Consider the following 22,371-nt stretch of genomic DNA (forward strand, 5'->3'; position numbering starts at 1 on the left):
TTCCTTTTTGGAACTAAAAGAACTGAAATGGCAACTATTTTTAAATGTGGAGGCTGCTCCTGGCTTAAATGAAAACATAAGTATTTCCAGTGCATTGTGATGGTATGCTTAACAATGATTTGTTGCTTAACTTCTGAGGGGGATAATGATTGGCTACTTTGCTCAGCTTTGAATTCATGACTGGCTAATTTTCTCAACTTTCACTTATGATTGGTTGACTTTACTAAGCATAGTTTCCAGGTTAATCATTTCACTTTACATGTCATACTACAGGGAGATCATATTACCTGTTTTATTGTTCTGTGACTATACATATATATATATATATACTAGATCTGTGCATTACATTTATTTGTTCTGAAGAAATTCTTGTATATAATTAAAGAACGAAAGCTCTCAACATAACTTTGATCTGGAGTGTAACTTATTTCATTAACATTTGGAGTGCTTTTGTGTGCTGATTTCTTTCTCTAGTTTTTCATTTTTATTTTATTTTTTCAGTTTCTCAGTAGTATAATTTTTCTGAAAATAACTGTTTAGCAATTTTACTTGAATTTCCCTACCAATGATGGCTACTTTCTGTATATTTAAATTTTAATTATGACTTGTGTAATTTAAGAAAATCACTTTATTACCACATAAAGCTAATTACATTGAATTAATGAAATGGAACTGCTGTTATCTGTCCTTTGACAGATTTGTAACAGCTATCATAAATTAATATGTTATGGTTGTCTCTTTTCAGACATAACAGTAATTGTTACCTGGGAGTGCCAGACTGATTAGGCAACTGGCAGTGTGTTACCATAGAGGTACGAAGGGAGGTAACATTGATCATGTATTATAAACTCCTTCTTGGAATCTTTGTATTCATGACTACAAAATACTGTAAGCCAATATTCGATTACTGCTGGTATGAGAAAAAGGCAAGGGTGGAATCCTGTAAAGCCAATGGTCATAACTTTGTTGTCCTGCTATAAAATTTGAAATTTGTTTGAGTGTGTTAGGTGCTGGTCGTAGCCTAAAGCAAGTTATGCACATTTGCTATACACTCTAATGCCATTTCCTCACACCATACAGCACTAAGAGTTTTATAAAAATGAAAACATTAATGTTAAAATTGGTTTAAATGCACATTTTATAATATGTACATTTCTATATTATGCAATACAACTTTTTATATTAATTGAAAAAGACTGCTCTTTACTGACTGAAACTGAACATTTCTCATTAAGGCTTGGGTAAATATCAGCATGCAACATATTTGCTATGTATTTCCTGATAGAAAACCTTTATTGCTCAAGTCAAACTCAATATTTCCATGAGTTACACAATAAACTGTGTGAAAACATAAATTTATGTTCAGGACCTGCTATAAGTATGTATGCAGTAAAAGCAATATTTCAATCGCTCTTGTTTATATCTGTAATGAGTTCACCAATTCTTTCTTTAAATTAAAATTGTTTCCCAACATTTAAACAACTGTATCTATCTACTGTAAGAAGACCTAAAATATTCAGAATTACAAGTAAAAGAATTAGAAAACTTTAACACATGAAGAAAAAAGTGTCTGAACATGTCATAGTTGCTCACAAATTTGCAAAACCCAAGATGTCTATTTTTGTCTGCCAGTTATTTTAGGGTATATGTATAATATTCCTTATTGGTTTAAACATCATTATTATTAACTCTATTCCATCTAAGTATATTATGTAGACAGATCCCTACTGCAGATATGACTTCATTGTAGTGTCATAGTATTGGACATATACAGACACACACACACACACACACACACACACACACATATATATATATATATATATATATATATATATATATATATATATATATATATATATACGTAGACGGCAGAGTGAAGCAGGGGTAGCATTGTCGCCTCACAGCATGAGGTTTTCTGGTTCAGTTGTCAGCTGGAGTGCTTTCTGTGTGGAGTCTGCATGTCCTCCCTGCGTTCTTGTGGGTTTCCTCTGCAAAAACATGCATCTGGAACATTTCTTCTGGGGCCTCCACTGAAAATTAGCTTTGTTCCAAGTCAGACTTTCCTGGTAAACAAATGTTAAATAAAAAATATATATGTATATCTACACACATATATATATATATATATATATATATATATATATATATATATATATATATATATATGGGTCTACCTGATAACACAGACATGCCAAAACACTGACAAGAAAAAAACTGAAAGTTCAAAAACACGAAACTTCACATGCCCATCAAACCACAATCCCAACAATCAACAAAACAAATACCTTTCCTGGAAAACACACACACAACACAAGCACACCAAAAACCTTACAAACCTACATACACAACTATCTATGCACTAACCTTAACCCAAACCCTAACCCTAAGGTCCGTCACTCTCACTCACTTACCTTACCCGCACCCTAACCTTAACTCACTTAATCCACCCCTAACCCTTAAGTCCGTCACTATCGCACACTTACCTGACCCACACCCTACCCTAACGCCCGTCACTATCACACACTTACCTTACCCACACCCTGACCCTAATGTTCGTCCCTATCGCACACTTACCTTAACATGTCGGTGTTCTCAGCATCGGGATTCTCAACTTTCGGTGTTCTCCGTTGTCCATCTTCCAGTGTCGGTGTACTCGTTGTCGGCATTGTGAACTTTCGGCGTTTTCAGGTCGACCTATATATATATATATATATATATATATATATATATATATATATATATAGGCAATAGTGTAGTGTACTGGCTCACCAGATGCGCAGTAGCAAGGACCGCCTAAAACCCTCCCCCATTGTTGTACGTCAGTTTTATATGCTAAACATGAAATGACAGCAGGTTTTGAAAACAGAGATTAGAAGTATGTATTGTATAAAGTAGTACAGTGGTAAGAGTTACGTATTTGGATTACATTTGGATTACATTTGCCAGTGAATAAAAAGTGTTAGAAAAAAAAGATGTGTTAACATTTGTTTTGCAGAGAACACATTGCTAAAGATATGAAGAAGTTTCAGCAATACTTGCATCTTAAAAACTCTTGCCACATTGCTACCAGTACATTAAGATCTACATATATAAGGAAATTGCAAGCCTTTCTGTAAAGCAATCTTAAATTATTTTGGAAGTATGAATTAAAGAGTTGAGAAATTAGATCTTGTCCAGTACCTCCTCTACCAGTTATACAAAAGGAGTTCATAACTTCCACTGAAGCACCTCTGTGTCTCTTACGCAAAATCAAACCACAATCCATTGTCTGCCCTTCCATATGACCAAGGTATTCTTAAAACTATTAGAAAGTTCTCAAAATGGCCGCTACTCTACTTGCAAAAACTTTCTCTCATGTCTTTAACCTATCTATTAGAACTGGTAGCCTTTTATATTCTGTTAAACATGTTTATACTTTCCCTTATTAGAACAGCTTCTTCCTAGTCTCTTGTACTGAACCATATCAATAAATGAAATGTATGTCCATGATCTGGAACAGATTTAACACCCTCACTGCTACTAATACTGTTACAGACTCTATACTAACAAGCAGGGAGAAAGAGGTACTAACTGAACCCATCTTTATATAGATGAAACATGCATTTAAAGACATAGGCTGCCAGATATTATTTAGGAAACAAAAATCATTAGATTTTTGATGAAGGTACAATGACCTAGCGACAAAACTGCCTTGAAAAGCAGATATAGCAGGAGTAGTGATATCAGCCATTAGGAGTTTTGTGTCTGTACTAGGTCTGATTCATTTTTTAATCTTTATCAATAATCTGATATTTGACATAACACACATGTAACTATCTATGCATGCTGATGACATTCTCTTTATAAAATCAAATGAAACCACCTCATCAGTTCACAAATGCCTCCAGAAAGAGTTTTTATAACTCTTTATATTTTTGGTAAAAACAATGTATGTTCAGTGCACGGAAAACATCTTATTATGCAACTTAATACAAAGTCTCAGAAACTCCCCGACCCTTAAAGTCTTAACCCTTCCAAGAACCTTAATGAAAAGCATCAAAGGGTGAGAGAAATGAACTCGCAAGTCGTCTTAGTGTGAATGACGGAGGTACTCTGGTCCAAGTTTTTGGCCTTGTGTATGTACTTCTCAGGAGCCTTTGTAGGTTGACAGGTATGGGTATTCATACTGACTAGGGAAAAATCTAGCTTGTGATATGAGGAAATTCACTTTCTGTTTATCATAAGTGCTGTGGGATCTTTCAACTACCTTTTTACCACTAGTTCAGGTTGATTCTTAAAAACTGCAATGCACAATATCTATTGTTATTTTCAAACCCATAATGACTCCCTTTCCAATGATACATATAATCTTATCTAATATTTTGAAATGTAAAGTCTGTAATATTCACCTCAAGTTTAAGAAATTACTAAAATATGTGTATATTTTAGCAGGTGGCGAGAATACAAATTGGAACATTCACATATGTTTGCTTCTAACAACAAGCGGCATTCAGAGGGAACCTTCAGCAGTGACTTTACAAGGCATCTGGATAAAATGAAAGCAAAAGATTTCGTTCACTGGCTTATCAATACAAAAAGATACAGGTAGGAGAAAAATAAAATTAGTTATCATAAATAAAAGCTGTCAATATCAGAAAGTGAACATGATTTTGTTTTTTCATCCTGAATAGTTCTGCAAAAAGAGACATTAATCAAAATTCCAGTGGTTTCAGCTACCCTTCTGGATTTTCACTGTTTAGGTAAGCTTTGCATTTTCAACTTTAATTTTTTTTTATCTTTGGTTAGTGTATTTGTTATGAGTGAAGTTTGCTTCAATGCATACCTCTGGAACAACTGAAAGAACAAAGTAGCTTTCTGTGAGCTGACAGGTGCTGATGAAACTATAAGGATTGAGTGCATACAATTGCCACACAAGCAGAAATGGTGCCAAATGGAATATAATGGAATAATTCAGCCTATACTATGTCAAAACATTAAGGGAATGATATATACCATAATTCCAGAGGTCTCATTTCTCTGATATTGGAATTTATGCATGTGTCTTTTATGATATGGGATGACATTTCCATCCCCAGTATATTTAAGTTATATCTGGTTCTACCCTGCTGTTAACACTACTAACTCCAGTGATTTAGAGGGATAAAGCCCTGACAATGACTCAGGTCACACAAGTTTGAATAGCACTTCAAGCTCCTACTCAAGGTGATATGTTGTGATGGGGAAGAAGCTTAACAATCTCACTTCTCCTGAGAAGGAGGGTTTGGGTTCACATGCCTGGGGAGCACATTCTTATGGATGAATCTATAGTGCAGACCAGAGAACCTATGGGACTGCTAGTCTCAACTGATGGAAGGGTATTTTCAGAAGCATGGAACATCTCATAACTGATCACCATTGCATTAATTTGAAACAATTGCCTTTCCACTAGGTTTTTAACATGGTCTAATTGATGCTGAAGCAATTGTGATTTAGTGAAAGATCAAATAACATTCAATTTATTTTAAAAGTAGATAACAATAGACCAGGAATGTTGGCCTTCTGAGAAATACATGCCAAACAGGAGAGACACCACTGGTAAAGCTTTTGCTTTAAGAAGAGGCACCTGTGACTCTAACCACAAGGTTTCTGACAGAAAACCAGTAAGCTATCCATTGCACAACACAAGGAATTATATTTAGATTTACAAATCTGTTAATAATGCCTATATGAGGAATAGTGAATAAGACCTTGCACAGGTCTAGATATATTATATGCACTACGTGAGCACTATCCACTACTTTGGCAACTTCTTCAAATACATTAATCAGGTTAAAGAGGCAGAACCTTTCTTCTAAATAGCCAAATTAATGAATGTCCAGAGTTAAGAGATTTTCAAAGCCTAGATTAATTATTTCTGAGATAATAGATTTATCAGCTCAGCAGGATCAGTTATTTGTATCCACAGGCATCTCCCAAACCTAGCAAGTATACCTACATTGCTGACTGCATCCCCTTTTTGATGTCTGTGTCAAAAAAAATAATGACAGTCACATATTTCACATTTGTTTCACAAAAACACAGTATCCAAAGTATTCCAGCTTAATTCTCACACACACAAGCCCATGCTCGCCCACACAAAGACACACACACACACACACACACACACACACACACACACACACACACACACACACACATACACACACATACACACACACACTCACACATACAAACTAGATCTGTAAAGCCACATTAAATTCTATTTCAAAATTACCAGATGAGAAGAGCATATGGTACTTTTATCCACAAACAGACATGCAGCCCAACCAGCACTTATAGCCACTTCACTGACTGTGACCCGCTATTGTTATGCAGAAAAAAATTATGTATGTTATTGGTAGCTTTGGCTGATCTATATGAAATTGTATAAAGTTAATTAAGGAATTAAGTCAGATCCCTGAAGCAATGGTATTTATAAAGCATTGATTTTACACTTTAAAGTCTAATAATGGCTGCTTATTTTCTAAGAAGGAAGACAAATGGTCCTCACAAGCCGGAATACCTTTCTGTAAGCCTAGTGTAAATAAAAAAGAAAACTTTGCTTAAATATCATAACATTATGACATTATACTTTTTCTTGATGTTGGCACAGTAAATCATGCCTGCCAATAACCTGCATATCCGTAATTATTACTTTAAGCATGTTAATCAAGCCATGCACAACAAAGATGATGGCAAGAATAGTCTTATATAATTAAAAAGTTTTTAAGAAACTGCAAGCTGACAAGCACAGAGATTTAATTAAAAAACAGAATCAAGATGGATGATGATGAACTTTTGCTAGGTATATATACTGGTTTAAGTCTATGGATGATGATGAAACTTTGCTAGGTATATATACTGGTTTAATTCTATGGATAATGATGAACCGTTGCTAGGTATATATACTGGTTTAAGTCTATGGATGATGTTGAAACTTTGCTAGCTATATATACTGGTTTAATTCTATGGATGAGGATGAACTTTTGTTAGGTATACATACTGGTTTAATTCTACGGATAATGATGAGCTGTTGCTAGATATATATACTGGTTTAATTCTACAGATAATGATGAACCTTTGCTAAATATATATACTGGTTTAATTCTATGGATGATGATGAACCTTTGTTAGGTATACATACTGGTTTAATTCTACGGATAATGATGAACTGTTGCTAGGTATATATACTGGTTTAAGTCTACGGATGATGACGAAACTTTGCTAGGTATATATACTGGTTTAATTCTGTGGATGAGGATGAACCTTTGTTATGTATACATACTGGTTTAATTCTACTGATAATGATGAACCATTGCTAAATATATACTGGTTTAATTCTACAGATAATGATGAACCTTTGCTAAATATATATACTGGTTTAATTCTATGGATGATGATGAACCTTTGCTAGGTATACATACTGGTTTAATTCTATGGATGATAATGAACCTTTGCTGGGTATGCATACTGGTTTAATTCTATGGATGATGATGAACCTTTACTAGGTATACATACTGGTTTAATTCTATGGATGATTAACCTTTGCTAGATATACATACTGGTTTAATTCTATGGATGATGATGAATTTTTGCTATGTATGCACACTGTTTAATTCTATGGATGATGATGAACCTTTGCTAGGAATGTATACAGGTTTTATTCTATGGATGATAATGAACCTTTGCTAGGTATATATACTGGTGTAATTATATGGATGATGACGAACCTTTGCTAGGTATAGATACAGGTTTAAATCTATTGATGATGAACGTTTACTAGGAAAATATATAGTGGTTTAATTCTATGGATAAGGATAAACCTTTGCTAGGTATATATACAGGTTTAATTCTATAGATGATGATGAAATTTTGCAAAGTATATATACTGGTTTAATTCTATGGATGATGATGAACGTTTGCTTGGTATATATAGTGGTTTAATTCTATGGATGATGAACCTTTGCTAGGTATAAATACTGGTTTAATTCTATGAATGATGATGAACCATTGCTAGGTATATATACTGGTTTAATTCTATGGATGATGATGAACGTTTGCTAGATATATATACTGGTTTAATTTTATGGATGATGATGAATGTTTGCTAGGTATATATAGTGGTTTAATTCTATGGATGATGATGAACTTTTGCTAGATACATATACTGGTTTAATTCTATGGATAATGATTAACCTTTGCTATATATATATATATATATATATATATATATATATATATACTGGTTTAATTCTATGGATGATGATGAACCTTTGCTAGGTATATATATATACTGGTTTAATTCCATGAATGATGAATCTTTGCTATGTATATATACTAGGCTAATTCTATGGATGATGACGAACCTTTGCTAGGTATATATAATGGTTTATTTCTATAGATGATGATGAACCTTTGCTAGGTATATATACTGGTTTAATTCAATGTATCATGATGAGCCTTTGCTAGATATACATACTGGATTAATTGTATGGATGATGATGAACCTTTGCTAGATATATATACTGGTTTAATTCTATGGATGATGAACATTTGCTAGGTATATATACTGGTTTAATTCTATGGAAGATGAACGTTTGCTAGGTATATATACTGGTTTAATTCTATGTATCACGATGAACCTTTGCTAGGTATATATACTGGTTTAATTCTATGAATAAAAATGAACATTTGCTAGGTATACATACTGGTTTAATTTTATGGATGAGGATGTACCTTTGCAAAGTATACATACTTGGTTAATTCTATTGTTGAGTATGAACCTTTGCTAGGTATATATACTGGTTTAAATCTATAGATGATGATGAAACTTTGATAGGTATATATACTTGATTAATTCTATAGGTGATGATGAACCTTTGCTAGGTATTTATACTGGTTTAATTCTATGGATGAGGATGAACATTTGCTAGGTATATATACTGGTGCAATTCTTTGGGTGAGGATGAACCTTTGCTAGGTATATATACTGGTTTAATTCTATGGATGAGGATGAACCTTTGCTAGGTATATATACTCGTTTAATTCCATGGATGAGGATGAACCTTTATATACTGGTTTAAATATATGGATGATGATGAACCTTTGTTAGGTATATATACTGGTTTAATTCTATGGAAGATGATGAACCTTTGCTAGGTATATATACTGGTTTAAGTCTATGGATGATGATGAACATTTGCTAGGTATATAATGGTTTAATTCTATGGATGAGGATGAACCTTTGCTAGGTATACATACTGGTTTAATTCCATAGATGATGATGAACCTTTGCTGGGTATATATACTGGTTTAAGTCTATGGATGATGATGAACGTTTGCTAGGTATATATAGTGGTTAAACTTTCGTGATGATAATGAACATTTGCTAAAAATATATACTGGTTTAATTCTATGGATGATGATGAAGCTTTGCTAGGTATATATACTGGTTTAATTATATGGATGATGAATCTTTGCTAGGTATATACATTTTTATGGATGATGAACCTTTGCTAGGTATACATACTGGTTTTATTCAATGGATGATGATGAACCTTTGCTAGGTATATATACTGGTTTAATTCTATGGATGATAATGAACCTTTGCTAGGTATATACTGGTTTAATTCTATGGATGATGATGAACCTTTGCTAGGTATACATAATGCTTTAACTCTATGAATGATGATGAACCTTTGCTAGGTATATATATTGGTTTAATTCTCTGGATGATGAACCTTTGCTAAGTATATATACTGGTTTAATTCTATGAATGATGAATCTTTACTAGGTATATATACTAGACTAATTCTATGGATGATGACAAAGCTTTGCTAGGTATATATACTGGTTTAATTCTATGCATCATGATGGACCTTTGCTAGATATACATACTGGTTTAATTCTATGGTTGATGATGAACCTTTGCTAGGTATATATACTGGTTTAATTCAATGTATCATGATGAACCTTTTCTAGGTATACATACTGGTTTAATTGTATGGATGATGATGAACCTTTGCTAGATATATATATATATATATATATATATATATATATATATATATATATATATATACTGGTATAATTTTATGGATGATGATGAACATTTGCTAGGTATATATACTGGTTTAATTCTATGGAAGATGAACGTTTGCTAGGTATATATACTGGTTTAATTCTATGTATCACAATGAACCTTTGCTAGGTATATATACTGGTTTAATTCTATGAATAATAATAAACATTTGCTAGGTATACATACTGGTTTAATTTTATGGATGAGAATGTACCTTTGCTATGTATACATACTGGGTTAAGTCTATTGCTGAGTATAAACCTTTGCTAGGTATATATACTGGTTTAAATCTATAGATGATGATGAACCTTTGCTATGTATATATACTTGTTTAATTTTATAGATGAGGATGAACCTTTGCTAGGTATTTATACTGGTTTAATTCTATGGATGAGGATGAACATTTGCTAGGTATATATACTGGTGCAATTCTTTGGATGAGTATGAACCTTTTCTAGGTATATATAATGGTTTAATTCTATGGATGAGGATGAACCTTTGCTAGGTATATATACTGGTTTAATTCCATGGATGCGGAAGAACCTTTGCTAGGTATATATACTGGTTTAAATCTATGGATGATGATAAACCTTTGCTAGGTATATATACTGGTTAATTTCTATGGAAGATGATGCACCTTTGCTAGGTATATATACACCGGTTTAAGTCTATGGATGATGATGAACCTTTGCTAGGTATATATACTGGTTTAATTCTATGGATGAGGATGAACCTTTGCTAGGTATACATACTAGTTTAATTCTATAGATGATGATGAACCTTTGCTAGGTATGTATACTGGTTTAATTCTATGGATGATGAATCTTTGCTAGGCATATACATTTTTATGGATGATGATGAACCTTTTCTAGGTATAAATACTGGTTTAATTCTATATATCATGATGGACTTTTGCTAGGTATACATACTGTTTTTTTCAATGGATGATGATGAACCTTTGCTAGGTATATATACTGGTTTAATTCTATGGATTATAATGAACATTTGCTAGGTATATATACTGGTTTAATTCCATGGAAGATGTACCTTTGCTAGGTATATATACTGGTTTAATTATATGGATGATGATGAACCTTTGCAAGGTATACATACTGGCTGAATTCTATGGATGATGACAAACCTTTGCTAGGTATACATACTGGTTTAATTCTATGGATGATGATGAACCTTTGCTAGGTATACATACTGGTTTAATTCTATGGATGACGATCAAACTTTGCTAGATATATAGACTGGTTTAATTCTATGGATGATGATGAACCATTGCTAGGTATATATACTGGTTTAATTCTATGTATCATGATGAACCTTTGCTAGGTACATATACTGGTTTAATTCTATGGATGATGATGAACTTTTGCTAAGTATACATTCTGGTTTAATTCCATGGATAAGGAAGAACATTTGCTAGGTATACATAATGGTTTAATTCTATGGATGAGGATAAACCTTTGCTAGGGATGCATATTGGTTTAATTCTATGGATGAAGATGAACCTTTGCTAGATATATATACTGGTTTAAATCTATGGATGATGATGAACCTTTGCTAGGTATGCATACTGGTGTAATTCTATAGGTAAGCAGGAACCTTTGCTAGGTATATATACTGGTTTAATTATATGAATGATGAATCTTTGCTAGGTATATATACTAGACTAATTCTATGGCTGATGACAAAACGTTTCTAGGTATATATACTGGTTTAATTCTATGCAGCATGATGGACCTTTGCTAGATATACATACTGGTTTAATTATATGGTTGATGATGAACCTTTGCTATGTATACATAATAGTTTATTTCTATAGATGATGATGAACCTTTGCTAGATATATATACTGGCTTAATTCAATATATCATGATGAACCTTTGCTAGATAAACATACTGGTTTAATTGTATGGATGATGATGAACCTTTGCTAGATATATATACTGGTTTAATTCTACGGATGATGATGCACATTTGCTAGGTATACTTACTGGTTTAATTTTATGGATGAGGATGTACCTTTGCAAAGTATACATACTGGGTTAATTCTATTGTTGAGTATGAACCTTTGCTAGGTATATATACTGGTTTAAATCTATAGATGATGATGAACCTTTGCTAGGTATATATACTGGTGCAATTCTTTGGATGAGGATGAACCTTTGCTAGATATATATGCTGGTTTAATTCTATGGATGAGGATGAACATTTGATAGGTATATATACTGGTTTAAATCTATGGATGAGGATGAACCTTTGCTAGGTATATATACTCGTTTAATTCCATGGATGAGGATGAGCCTTTGCTATGTATATATACTGGTTTAAATCTATGGATGATGATGAACCTTTGCTAGGTATATATACTGGTTTAATTCTATGGAAGATGATGAACCTTTGCTAGGTATATATACTGGTTTAAGTCTATGGATGATGATGAATCTTTGCTAGGTTTATATACTGGTTTACTTCTATGGATGAGGATGAACCTTTGCTAGGTATACATACTGGTTTAATTCCATAGATGATGATGAACCTTTGCTGGGTATATATACTGGTTTAAGTCTATGGATGATGATGAATGTTTGCTAGGTATATATAGTGGTTTAATTTTCTGGATGATGATGAACCTTTGCTAAGAATATATACTGGTTTAATTCTATGGATGATGAAGCTTTGCTAGGTATATATACTGGTTTAATTATATGGATGATGAATCTTTGCTAGGTATATCAATTTTTATGGATGATGATGAACCTTTGCTAGGTATACATATAGGTTTTATTCAATAGATGATGATGAACCTCTGCTAGGTATATATACCGGTTTAATTCTATGGATAATAATGAACATTTGCTAGGTATATATACTGGTTTAATTCCATGGATGATGATGAACCTTTGCTAGGTATACATACTGGCTTAATTCCATAGATGATGATGAACCTTTGCTGGGTATATATACTGGTTTAAGTCTATGGATGATGATGAACATTTGCTAGGTATATATAGTGGTTTAATTTTCGTGATGATGATGAACCTTTGCTAAGAATATACTCTGGTTTAATTCTATGGATGATGATGAAGCTTTGCTAAGTATATATACTGGTTTAATTATATGGATGATGAATCTTTGCTAGGTATCTAAATTTTTATGGATGATGAACCTTTGCTAGGTATACATGCTGGTTTTATTCAATGGATGATGATGAAACTTTGCTAGGTATATATACTGGTTTAATTCTATGGATGATAATGAACATTTGCTAAGTATATATACTAGTTTAATTCTATGGATGATGATGAACCTTTGCTAGGTATACATAATGCTTTAACTCTATGAATGATGATGAACCTTTGCTAGGTATATATATTGGTTTAATTCTCTGGATGATGAACCTTTGCTAGGTATATATACTGGTTTAATTCTATGAATGATGAATCTTTACTAGGTATATATACTAGACTAATTCTATGGATGATGACAAAGCTTTGCTAGGTATATACTCTGGTTTAATTCTATGCATCATGATGGACCTTTGCTAGATATACATACTGGTTTAATTCTATGGTTAATGATGAACATTTGCTAGGTATATATACTGGTTTAATTCAATGTATCATGATGAACCTTTGCTAGGTATACATACTGGTTTAATTGTATGGATGATGATGAACCTTTGCTCGATATATATATAAATATATATATATATATATACTGGTTTAATTCTATGGATGATGATGAACATTTGCTAGGTATATATACTGGTTTAATTCTATGGAAGATGAACATGTGCTAGGTATCTATACTAGTTTAATTCTATGTATCACAATGAACCTTTGCTAGGTATATATACTGGTTTAATTCTATGAATAATAATGAACATTTGCTAGGTATACATACTGGTTTAATTTTATGGATGAGGATGTACCTTTGCTAAGTATACATACTGGGTTAAGTCTATTACTGAGTATAAACCTTTGCTAGGTATATATACTGGTTTAAATCTATAGATGATGATGAACCTTTGCTAGGTATATATACTTGTTTAATTCTATAGATGAGGATGAACCTTTGCTAGGTATTTATACTGGTTTAATTCTATGGATGAGGATGAACATTTGCTAGGTATATATACTGGTGCAATTCCATGTATGAGGAAGAACCTTTGCTAGGTATATATACTGGTTTAAATCTATGGATGATGATAAACCTTTGCTAGGTATATATACTGGTTAATTTCTATGGAAGATGATGCACCTTTGCTAGGTATATATACACTGGTTTAAGTCTATGGATGATGATGAACTTTTGCTAGGTATATATACTGGTTTAATTCTATGGATGAGGATGAACCTTTGCTAGGTATACATACTGGTTTAATTCTATAGATGATGATGAACCTTTGCGGGGTATATATACTGGTTTAATTCTATGGATGATGAATCTTTGCTAGGCATATACATTTTTATGGATGATGATGAACCTTTTCTAGGTATAAATACTGGTTTAATTCTATGTATCATGATGGACTTTTGCTAGGTATACATACTGGTTTTATTCAATGGATGATGATGAACCTTTGCTAGGTATATATACTGGTTTAATTCTATGGATTATAATGAACATTTGCTAAGTATATATACTGGTTTAATTCCATGGAAGATGTACCTTTGCTAGGTATATATACTGGTTTAATTATATAGATGATGATGAACCTTTGCAAGGTATACATACTGGCTGAATTCTATGGATGATGACAAACCTTTGCTAGGTATACATACTGGTTTAATTCTATGGATGATGATGAACCTTTGCTAGGTATACATACTGGTTTAATTCTACGGATGACGATCAAACTTTTCTAGATATATATAATGGTTTAATTCTATGGATGATGATGAACCATTGCTAGGTATATATACTGGTTTAATTCTATGTATTATGATGAACCTTTGCAAAGTATACATTCTGGTTTAATTCCATGGATAACGAAGAACATTTGCTAGGTATACATACTGGTTTAATTCTATGGATGAGGATAAACCTTTGCTAGGGATACATATTGGTTTAATTCTATGGATGAAGATGAACCTTTGCTAGGTATATATACTGGTTTAAATCTATGGATGATGATGAACCTTTGCTAGGTATGCATACTGGTGTAATTATATAGGTAAGCAGGAGCCTTTGCTATGTATATATACTGGTTTAATTCTATGAATGATGAATCTTTGCCAGGTATATATACTAGACTAATTCTATGGATGATGACAAAACCTTGCTAGGTATATATACTGGTTTAATTCTATGCAGCATGATGGACCTTTGCTAGATATACATACTGGTTTAATTCTATGGTTGATGATGAACCTTTGCTAGGTATATATAATGGTTTATTTCTATAGATGATGATGAACCTTTGCTAGATATATATACTGGTTTAATTCAATGTATCATGATGAACCTTTGCTAGATAAACATACTGGTTTAATTGTATGGATGATGATGAACCTTTGCTAGATATATATACTGGTTTAATTCTATGGATGATGATGAACATTTGCTAGGTATATATACTGGTTTAATTCTATGCAAGATGAACGTTTGCTAGGTATATATACTGGTTTAATTCTATGTATCACGACAAACCTTTGCTAGGTATATATACTGGTTTAATTCTATGAATAATAAAGAACATTTGCTAGGTACACTTACTGGTTTAATTTTATGGATGAGGATGTACCTTTGCAAAGTATACATACTGGGTTAATTCTATTGTTGAGTATGAACCTTTGCTAGGTATATATACTGGTTTACATCTATAGATGATGATGAACCTTTGCTAGGTATATATACTTGTTTAATTCTATGGATGAGGATGAACATTTTCTAGGAATATATACTGGTTTAATTCTATGGATGAGGATGAACCTTTGCTAGGTATATATACTGGTTTAATTCTATGGATGAGGATGAACCTTTGCTAGGTATATATACTGGTTTAATTCTATGGATGATGATGAACCTTTGCTAGGTATATATACTGGTTTAATTCTATGGATGAGGATGAACCTTTGCTAGGTATATATACTGGTTTAATTCTATGGATGATGATGAACCTTTGCTAGGTATATATACTGGTTTAATTCTATGGATGATGATGAACCTTTGCTAGGTATATATACTGGTTTAATTCTATGGATGATGATGAACCTTTGCTAGGTATATATACTGGTTTAATTCTATGGATGATGATGAACCTTTGCTAGGTATATATACTGGTTTAATTCTATGGATGATGAAGCTTTGCTAGGTATATATACTGGTTTAATTCTATGGATGATGATGAACCTTTGCTAGGTATATATACTGGTTTAATTCTATGGATGATGATGAACCTTTGCTAGGTATATATACTGGTTTAATTCTATGGATGATGATGAACATTTGCTAGGTATATATACTGGTTTAATTCTATGGATGAGGATGAACCTTTGCTAGGTATATATACTGGTTTAATTCTATGGATGATGATGAACCTTTGCTAGGTATATATACTGGTTTAATTCTATGGATGATGACGAACCTTTGCCAAGTATATATACTTCTTTAATTTTATGGAGGATGATGAACCTTTGCTAGGTATATATACTGGTTTAATTCTATGGATGATGATGAACCTTTGCTAGGTATATATACTGGTTTAAGTCTATGGATGATGAACCTTTGCTAGGTATGCATACTGGTTTAATTTTATGGGTGATGAACCTTTGCTAGGTACACATACTGGTTTTATTCTATGGATGATGATGAACCTTTGCTAGGTATATATACTGGTTTAATTCTATGGATGATGATGAACCTTTGCTAGGTATATATACTGGTTTAATTCTATGGATGATGATGAACCTTTGCTAGGTATATATACTGGTTTAATTCTATGGATGATGATGAACCTTTGCTAGGTATATATACTGGTTTAATTATATGGATGATGAACCTTTGCTAGGTATATGTACTGGTTTAATTCTATGGATGATGATGAACCTTTGCTAGGTATATATACTGGTTTAATTCTATGGATGATGATGAACCTTTGCTAGGTATATATACTGGTTTAATTCTATGGATGATGATGAACCTTTGCTAGGTATATATACTGGTTTAATTCTATGGATGATGATGAACCTTTGCTAGGTATATATACTGGTTTAATTCTATGGATGATGATGAACCTTTGCTAGGTATATATACTGGTTTAATTCTATGGATGATGATGAACCTTTGCTAGGTATATATACTGGTTTAATTCTATGGATGATGATGAACCTTTGCTAGGTATATATACTGGTTTAATTCTATGGATGATGATGAACATTTGCTAGGTATATATACTGGTTTAAGTCTATGGATAATGAAGCTTTGCTAGGTATATATACTGGTTTAATTCTATGGATGATGATTAACCTTTGCTAGTTATACATACTGGTATAATTCTATGAATGATGATGAACCTTTGCTAGGTATACATACTGGTTTAATTATATGGATGAGGATGAACCTTTGCTAGGTATATATACTGGTTTAATTCTATGGATGAGGATGAACCTTTGCTAGGTATATATACTGGTTTAATTCTATGGATGATGATGAACCTTTGCTAGGTATATATACTGGTTTAATTCTATGGATGAGGATGAACCTTTGCTAGGTATATATACTGGTTTAATTCTATGGATGAGGATGAACCTTTGCTAGGTATATATACTGGTTTAATTCTATGGATGATGAACCTTTGCTAGGTATATATACTGGTTTAATTCTATGGATGATGATGAACCTTTGCTAGGTATATATACTGGTTTAATTCTATGGATGATGATGAACCTTTGCTAGGTATATATACTGGTTTAATTCTATGGATGATGATGAACCTTTGCTAGGTATATATACTGGTTTAATTCTATGGATGATGAAGAACCTTTGCCAGATATATTCTGCTTTAATTCTATGGATGATGACAAAGCTTTGCTAGGTATATATACTGGTTTAATTCTATGGATGATGATGAACCTTTGCTAGGTATATATACTGGTTTAATTCTATGGATGATGATGAACCTTTGCTAGGTATATATACTGGTTTAATTCTATGGATGATGATGAATTTTTGCTAGGTATCTATAGTGGTTTAATTATATGGATGATGAACCTTTGCTAGGTATATGTACTGGTTTAATTCTATGGATGATGATGAACCTTTGCTAGGTATATATACTGGTTTAATTCTATGGATGATGATGAACCTTTGCTAGGTATATATACTGGTTTAATTCTATGGATGATGATGAACCTTTGCTAGGTATATATACTGGTTTAATTCTATGGATGATGAACCTTTGCTAGGTATATATACTGGTTTAATTCTATGGATGATGAACCTTTGCTAGGTATATATACTGGTTTAATTCTATGGATGATGATGAACCTTTGCTAGGTATACATACTGGTTTAATTCTATGGATGATGATGAACCTTTGCTAGGTATATATACTGGTTTAATTCTATGGATGATGATGAACCTTTGCTAGGTATACATACTGGTTTAATTCTATGGATGATGATGAACCTTTGCTAGGTATATATACTGGTTTAATTCTATGGATGATGATGAACCTTTGCTAGGTATATATACTGGTTTAATTCTATGGATGATGATGAACCTTTGCTAGGTATATATACTGGATTAATTCTATGGATGATGATGAACCTTTGCTAGGTATATATACTGGTTTAATTCTATGGATGATGATGAACCTTTGCTAGGTATATATACTGGTTTAAGTCTATGGATGATGAACCTTTGCTAGGAATACATGCTGGCTAAATTCTATGGATGAGGAAGAACCTTTGCTAGGAATATATACTGGTTTAATTCTATGGATGAGGATGAACCTTTGCTAGGTATATATACTGGTTTAATTCTATGGATGATGATGAACCTTTGCTAGGTATATATACTGGTTTAATTCTATGGATGATGATGAACCTTTGCTAGGTATATATACTGGTTTAATTCTATGGATGATGATGAACCTTTGCTAGGTATATATACTGGTTTAATTCTATGGATGATGATGAACCTTTGCTAGGTATACATACTGGTTTAATTCTATGGATGATGATGAACCTTTGCTAGGTATATATACTGGTTTAATTCTATGGATGATGATGAACCTTTGCTAGGTATACATACTGGTTTAATTCTATGGATGATGATGAACCTTTGCTAGGTATATATACTGGTTTAATTCTATGGATGATGATGAACCTTTGCTAGGTATATATACTGGTTTAATTCTATGGATGATGAACCTTTGCTAGGTATATATACTGGTTTAATTCTATGGATGATGATGAACCTTTGCTAGGTATATATACTGGTTTAATTCTATGGATGATGATGAACCTTTGCTAGGTATACATACTGGTTTAATTCTATGGATGAGGATGAACCTTTGCTAGGTATATATACTGGTTTAATTCTATGGATGATGATGAACCTTTGCTAGGTATATATACTGGTTTAATTCTATGGATGATGATGAACCTTTGCTAGGTATATATACTGGTTTAATTCTATGGATGATGATGAACCTTTGCTAGGTATATATACTGGTTTAATTCTATGGATGATGATGAACCTTTGCTAGGTATATATACTGGTTTAATTCTATGGATGATGATGAACCTTTGCTAGGTATATATACTGGTTTAATTCTATGGATGATGATGAACCTTTGCTAGGTATATATACTGGTTTAAGTCTATGGATGATGAACCTTTGCTAGGTATATATACTGGTTTAATTCTATGGATGAGGATGAACCTTTGCTAGGTATATATACTGGTTTAATTCTATGGATGATGAACGTTTGCTAGGTATATATACTGGTTTAATTCTATGGATGAGGATGAATCTTTGCTAGGATATATACTGTTTTAATTCTATGGATGATGAATCTTTGCTAGGTATATATACTGGTTTCATTCTATGGATGATGTTGAACCTTTGCTAGGTATATTTACTAGTTTAATTCTATTGATGCTGATGAACCTTTGCTAGGTATATATACTGGTTTAATTTTATGGATGATGATGAACCTTTACTTGGTATATATACTGGTTTAAGTCTATGGATGATGATGAACCTTTGGTAGGTATATATACTGGTTTAAATCTATGGATGATGATGAACCTTGCTAGGTATATATACTGGTTTAATTATATGGATGAGGATGAACCTTTGCTAGGTATATATACTGGTTTAATTCTATGGATGATGATGAACCTTTGCTAGGTATATATACTGGTTTAATTCTATGGATGATGATGAACCTTTGCTAGGTATATATACTGGTTTAATTCTATGGATGATGAACCTTTGCTAGGTATACATACTGGTTTAATTCTATGGATGATGATGAACCTTTGCTAGGTATATATACTGGTTTAATTCTATGGATGATGATGAACCTTTGCTAGGTATATATACTGGTTTAATTCTATGGATGATGATGAACCTTTGCTAGGTATATATACTGGTTTAATTCTATGGATGATGATGAACCTTTGCTAGGTATATATACTGGTTTAATTCTATGGATGATGATGAACCTTTGCTAGGTATATATACTGGTTTAATTCTATGGATGATGATGAACCTTTGCTAGGTATACATACTGGTTTAATTCTATGGATGATGATGAACCTTTGCTAGGTATATATACTGGTTTAATTCTATGGATGATGATGAACCTTTGCTAGGTATATATACTGGTTTAATTCTATGGATGATGATGAACCTTTGCTAGGTATATATACTGGTTTAATTCTATGGATGATGATGAACCTTTGCTAGGTATATATACTGGTTTAATTCTATGGATGATGATGAACCTTTGCTAGGTATATATACTGGTTTAATTCTATGGATGATGATGAACCTTTGCTAGGTATATATACTGGTTTAATTCTATGGATGATGATGAACCTTTGCTAGGTATATATACTGGTTTAATTCTATGTATGATGAATCTTTGCTAGGTATATATACTGGTTTAATTCTATGGATGATGATGAACCTTTGCTAGGTATACATACTGGTTTAATTCTATGGATGATGAACCTTTGCTAGGTATACATACTGGTTTAATTCTATGGATGAGGATGAACCTTTGCTAGGTATATATACTGGTTTAATTCTATGGATGATGATGAACCTTTGCTAGGTATATATACTGGTTTAATTCTATGGATGATGATGAACCTTTGCTAGGTATATATACTGGTTTAATTCTATGGATGATGATGAACCTTTGCTAGGTATACATACTGGTTTAATTCTATGGATGATGATGAACCTTTGCTAGGTATATATACTGGTTTAATTCTATGGATGATGATGAATCTTTGCTAGGTATATATACTGGTTTAATTCTATGGATGATGAACCTTTGCTAGGTATATGTACTGGTTTAATTCTATGGATGATGATGAACCTTTGCTGGGTATATATACTGGTTTATATCTATGGATAAGGATGAACCTTTGCTAGGTATATATATTGGTTTAATTCTATGAATGAGGATGAATCTTTGCAAGGTATATATACTAGTTCAATTCTATGGATGATAACGAACGTTTGCTTGGTATATATACTGGTTTAAGTCTATGGATGAAGATGAATTTATGCTAGGCATATATACTGGTTTACTTCCATGGATGAGCAAGAACCTTTGCTAGGTATACTTACTGGTTTAATTCTAAAGATGATGAGGATGAACCTTTGCTAAGTATATATATGGGTTTAATTCTTTGGATAATGATGAACCTTTGCTAGGTACATATACTGCTTTAATTCTATGGATCATGAACATTTGCTAGGTATATATGCTGGTTTAATTCTATGGATGATGATGAAGCTTTGCTAGGTATATATGCTGGTTTAATTATATGGATGATGATGAACTTTTGCTAGGTATATATACTGGTTTCATTCTATGGATGATAATGAACCTTTGCTAGGTATACGTACTGGTTTAATTCTATGGATGATGATGAACCTTTGCTAGGTATATATACTGGTTTAATTCTATGGATGATGATGAACCTTTGCTAGGTATACATACTGGTTTAATTCTATGGATGAGGATGAACCTTTGCTAGGTATATATACTGGTTTAATTCTATGGA

The 22,371-nt window shown here is 32.5% G+C and overlaps 1 protein-coding gene across 1 annotated transcript in view; it reads left to right on the forward strand.

The window, feature by feature from the left end:
* The window catches only part of LOC122810911 (glucagon-1-like), a 58,150-nt gene that overhangs the window by 27,062 nt on the left and 8,717 nt on the right, over nucleotides 1-22,371 (forward strand). Inside the window, exons 3-4 of the mRNA XM_044082453.1 lie at nucleotides 4,432-4,587; nucleotides 4,674-4,742. Of these exons, the coding sequence (XP_043938388.1) occupies nucleotides 4,432-4,587; nucleotides 4,674-4,742 (225 nt within the window). The remainder of the gene's footprint in view (nucleotides 1-4,431; nucleotides 4,588-4,673; nucleotides 4,743-22,371) is intronic.

This window comes from Protopterus annectens, chromosome 9.part0 (genome assembly GCF_019279795.1).
Source record: "Protopterus annectens isolate FY-2018-M chromosome 9.part0, PAN1.0, whole genome shotgun sequence".
Classification (NCBI taxonomy): Eukaryota; Metazoa; Chordata; order Ceratodontiformes; family Protopteridae; genus Protopterus; species Protopterus annectens.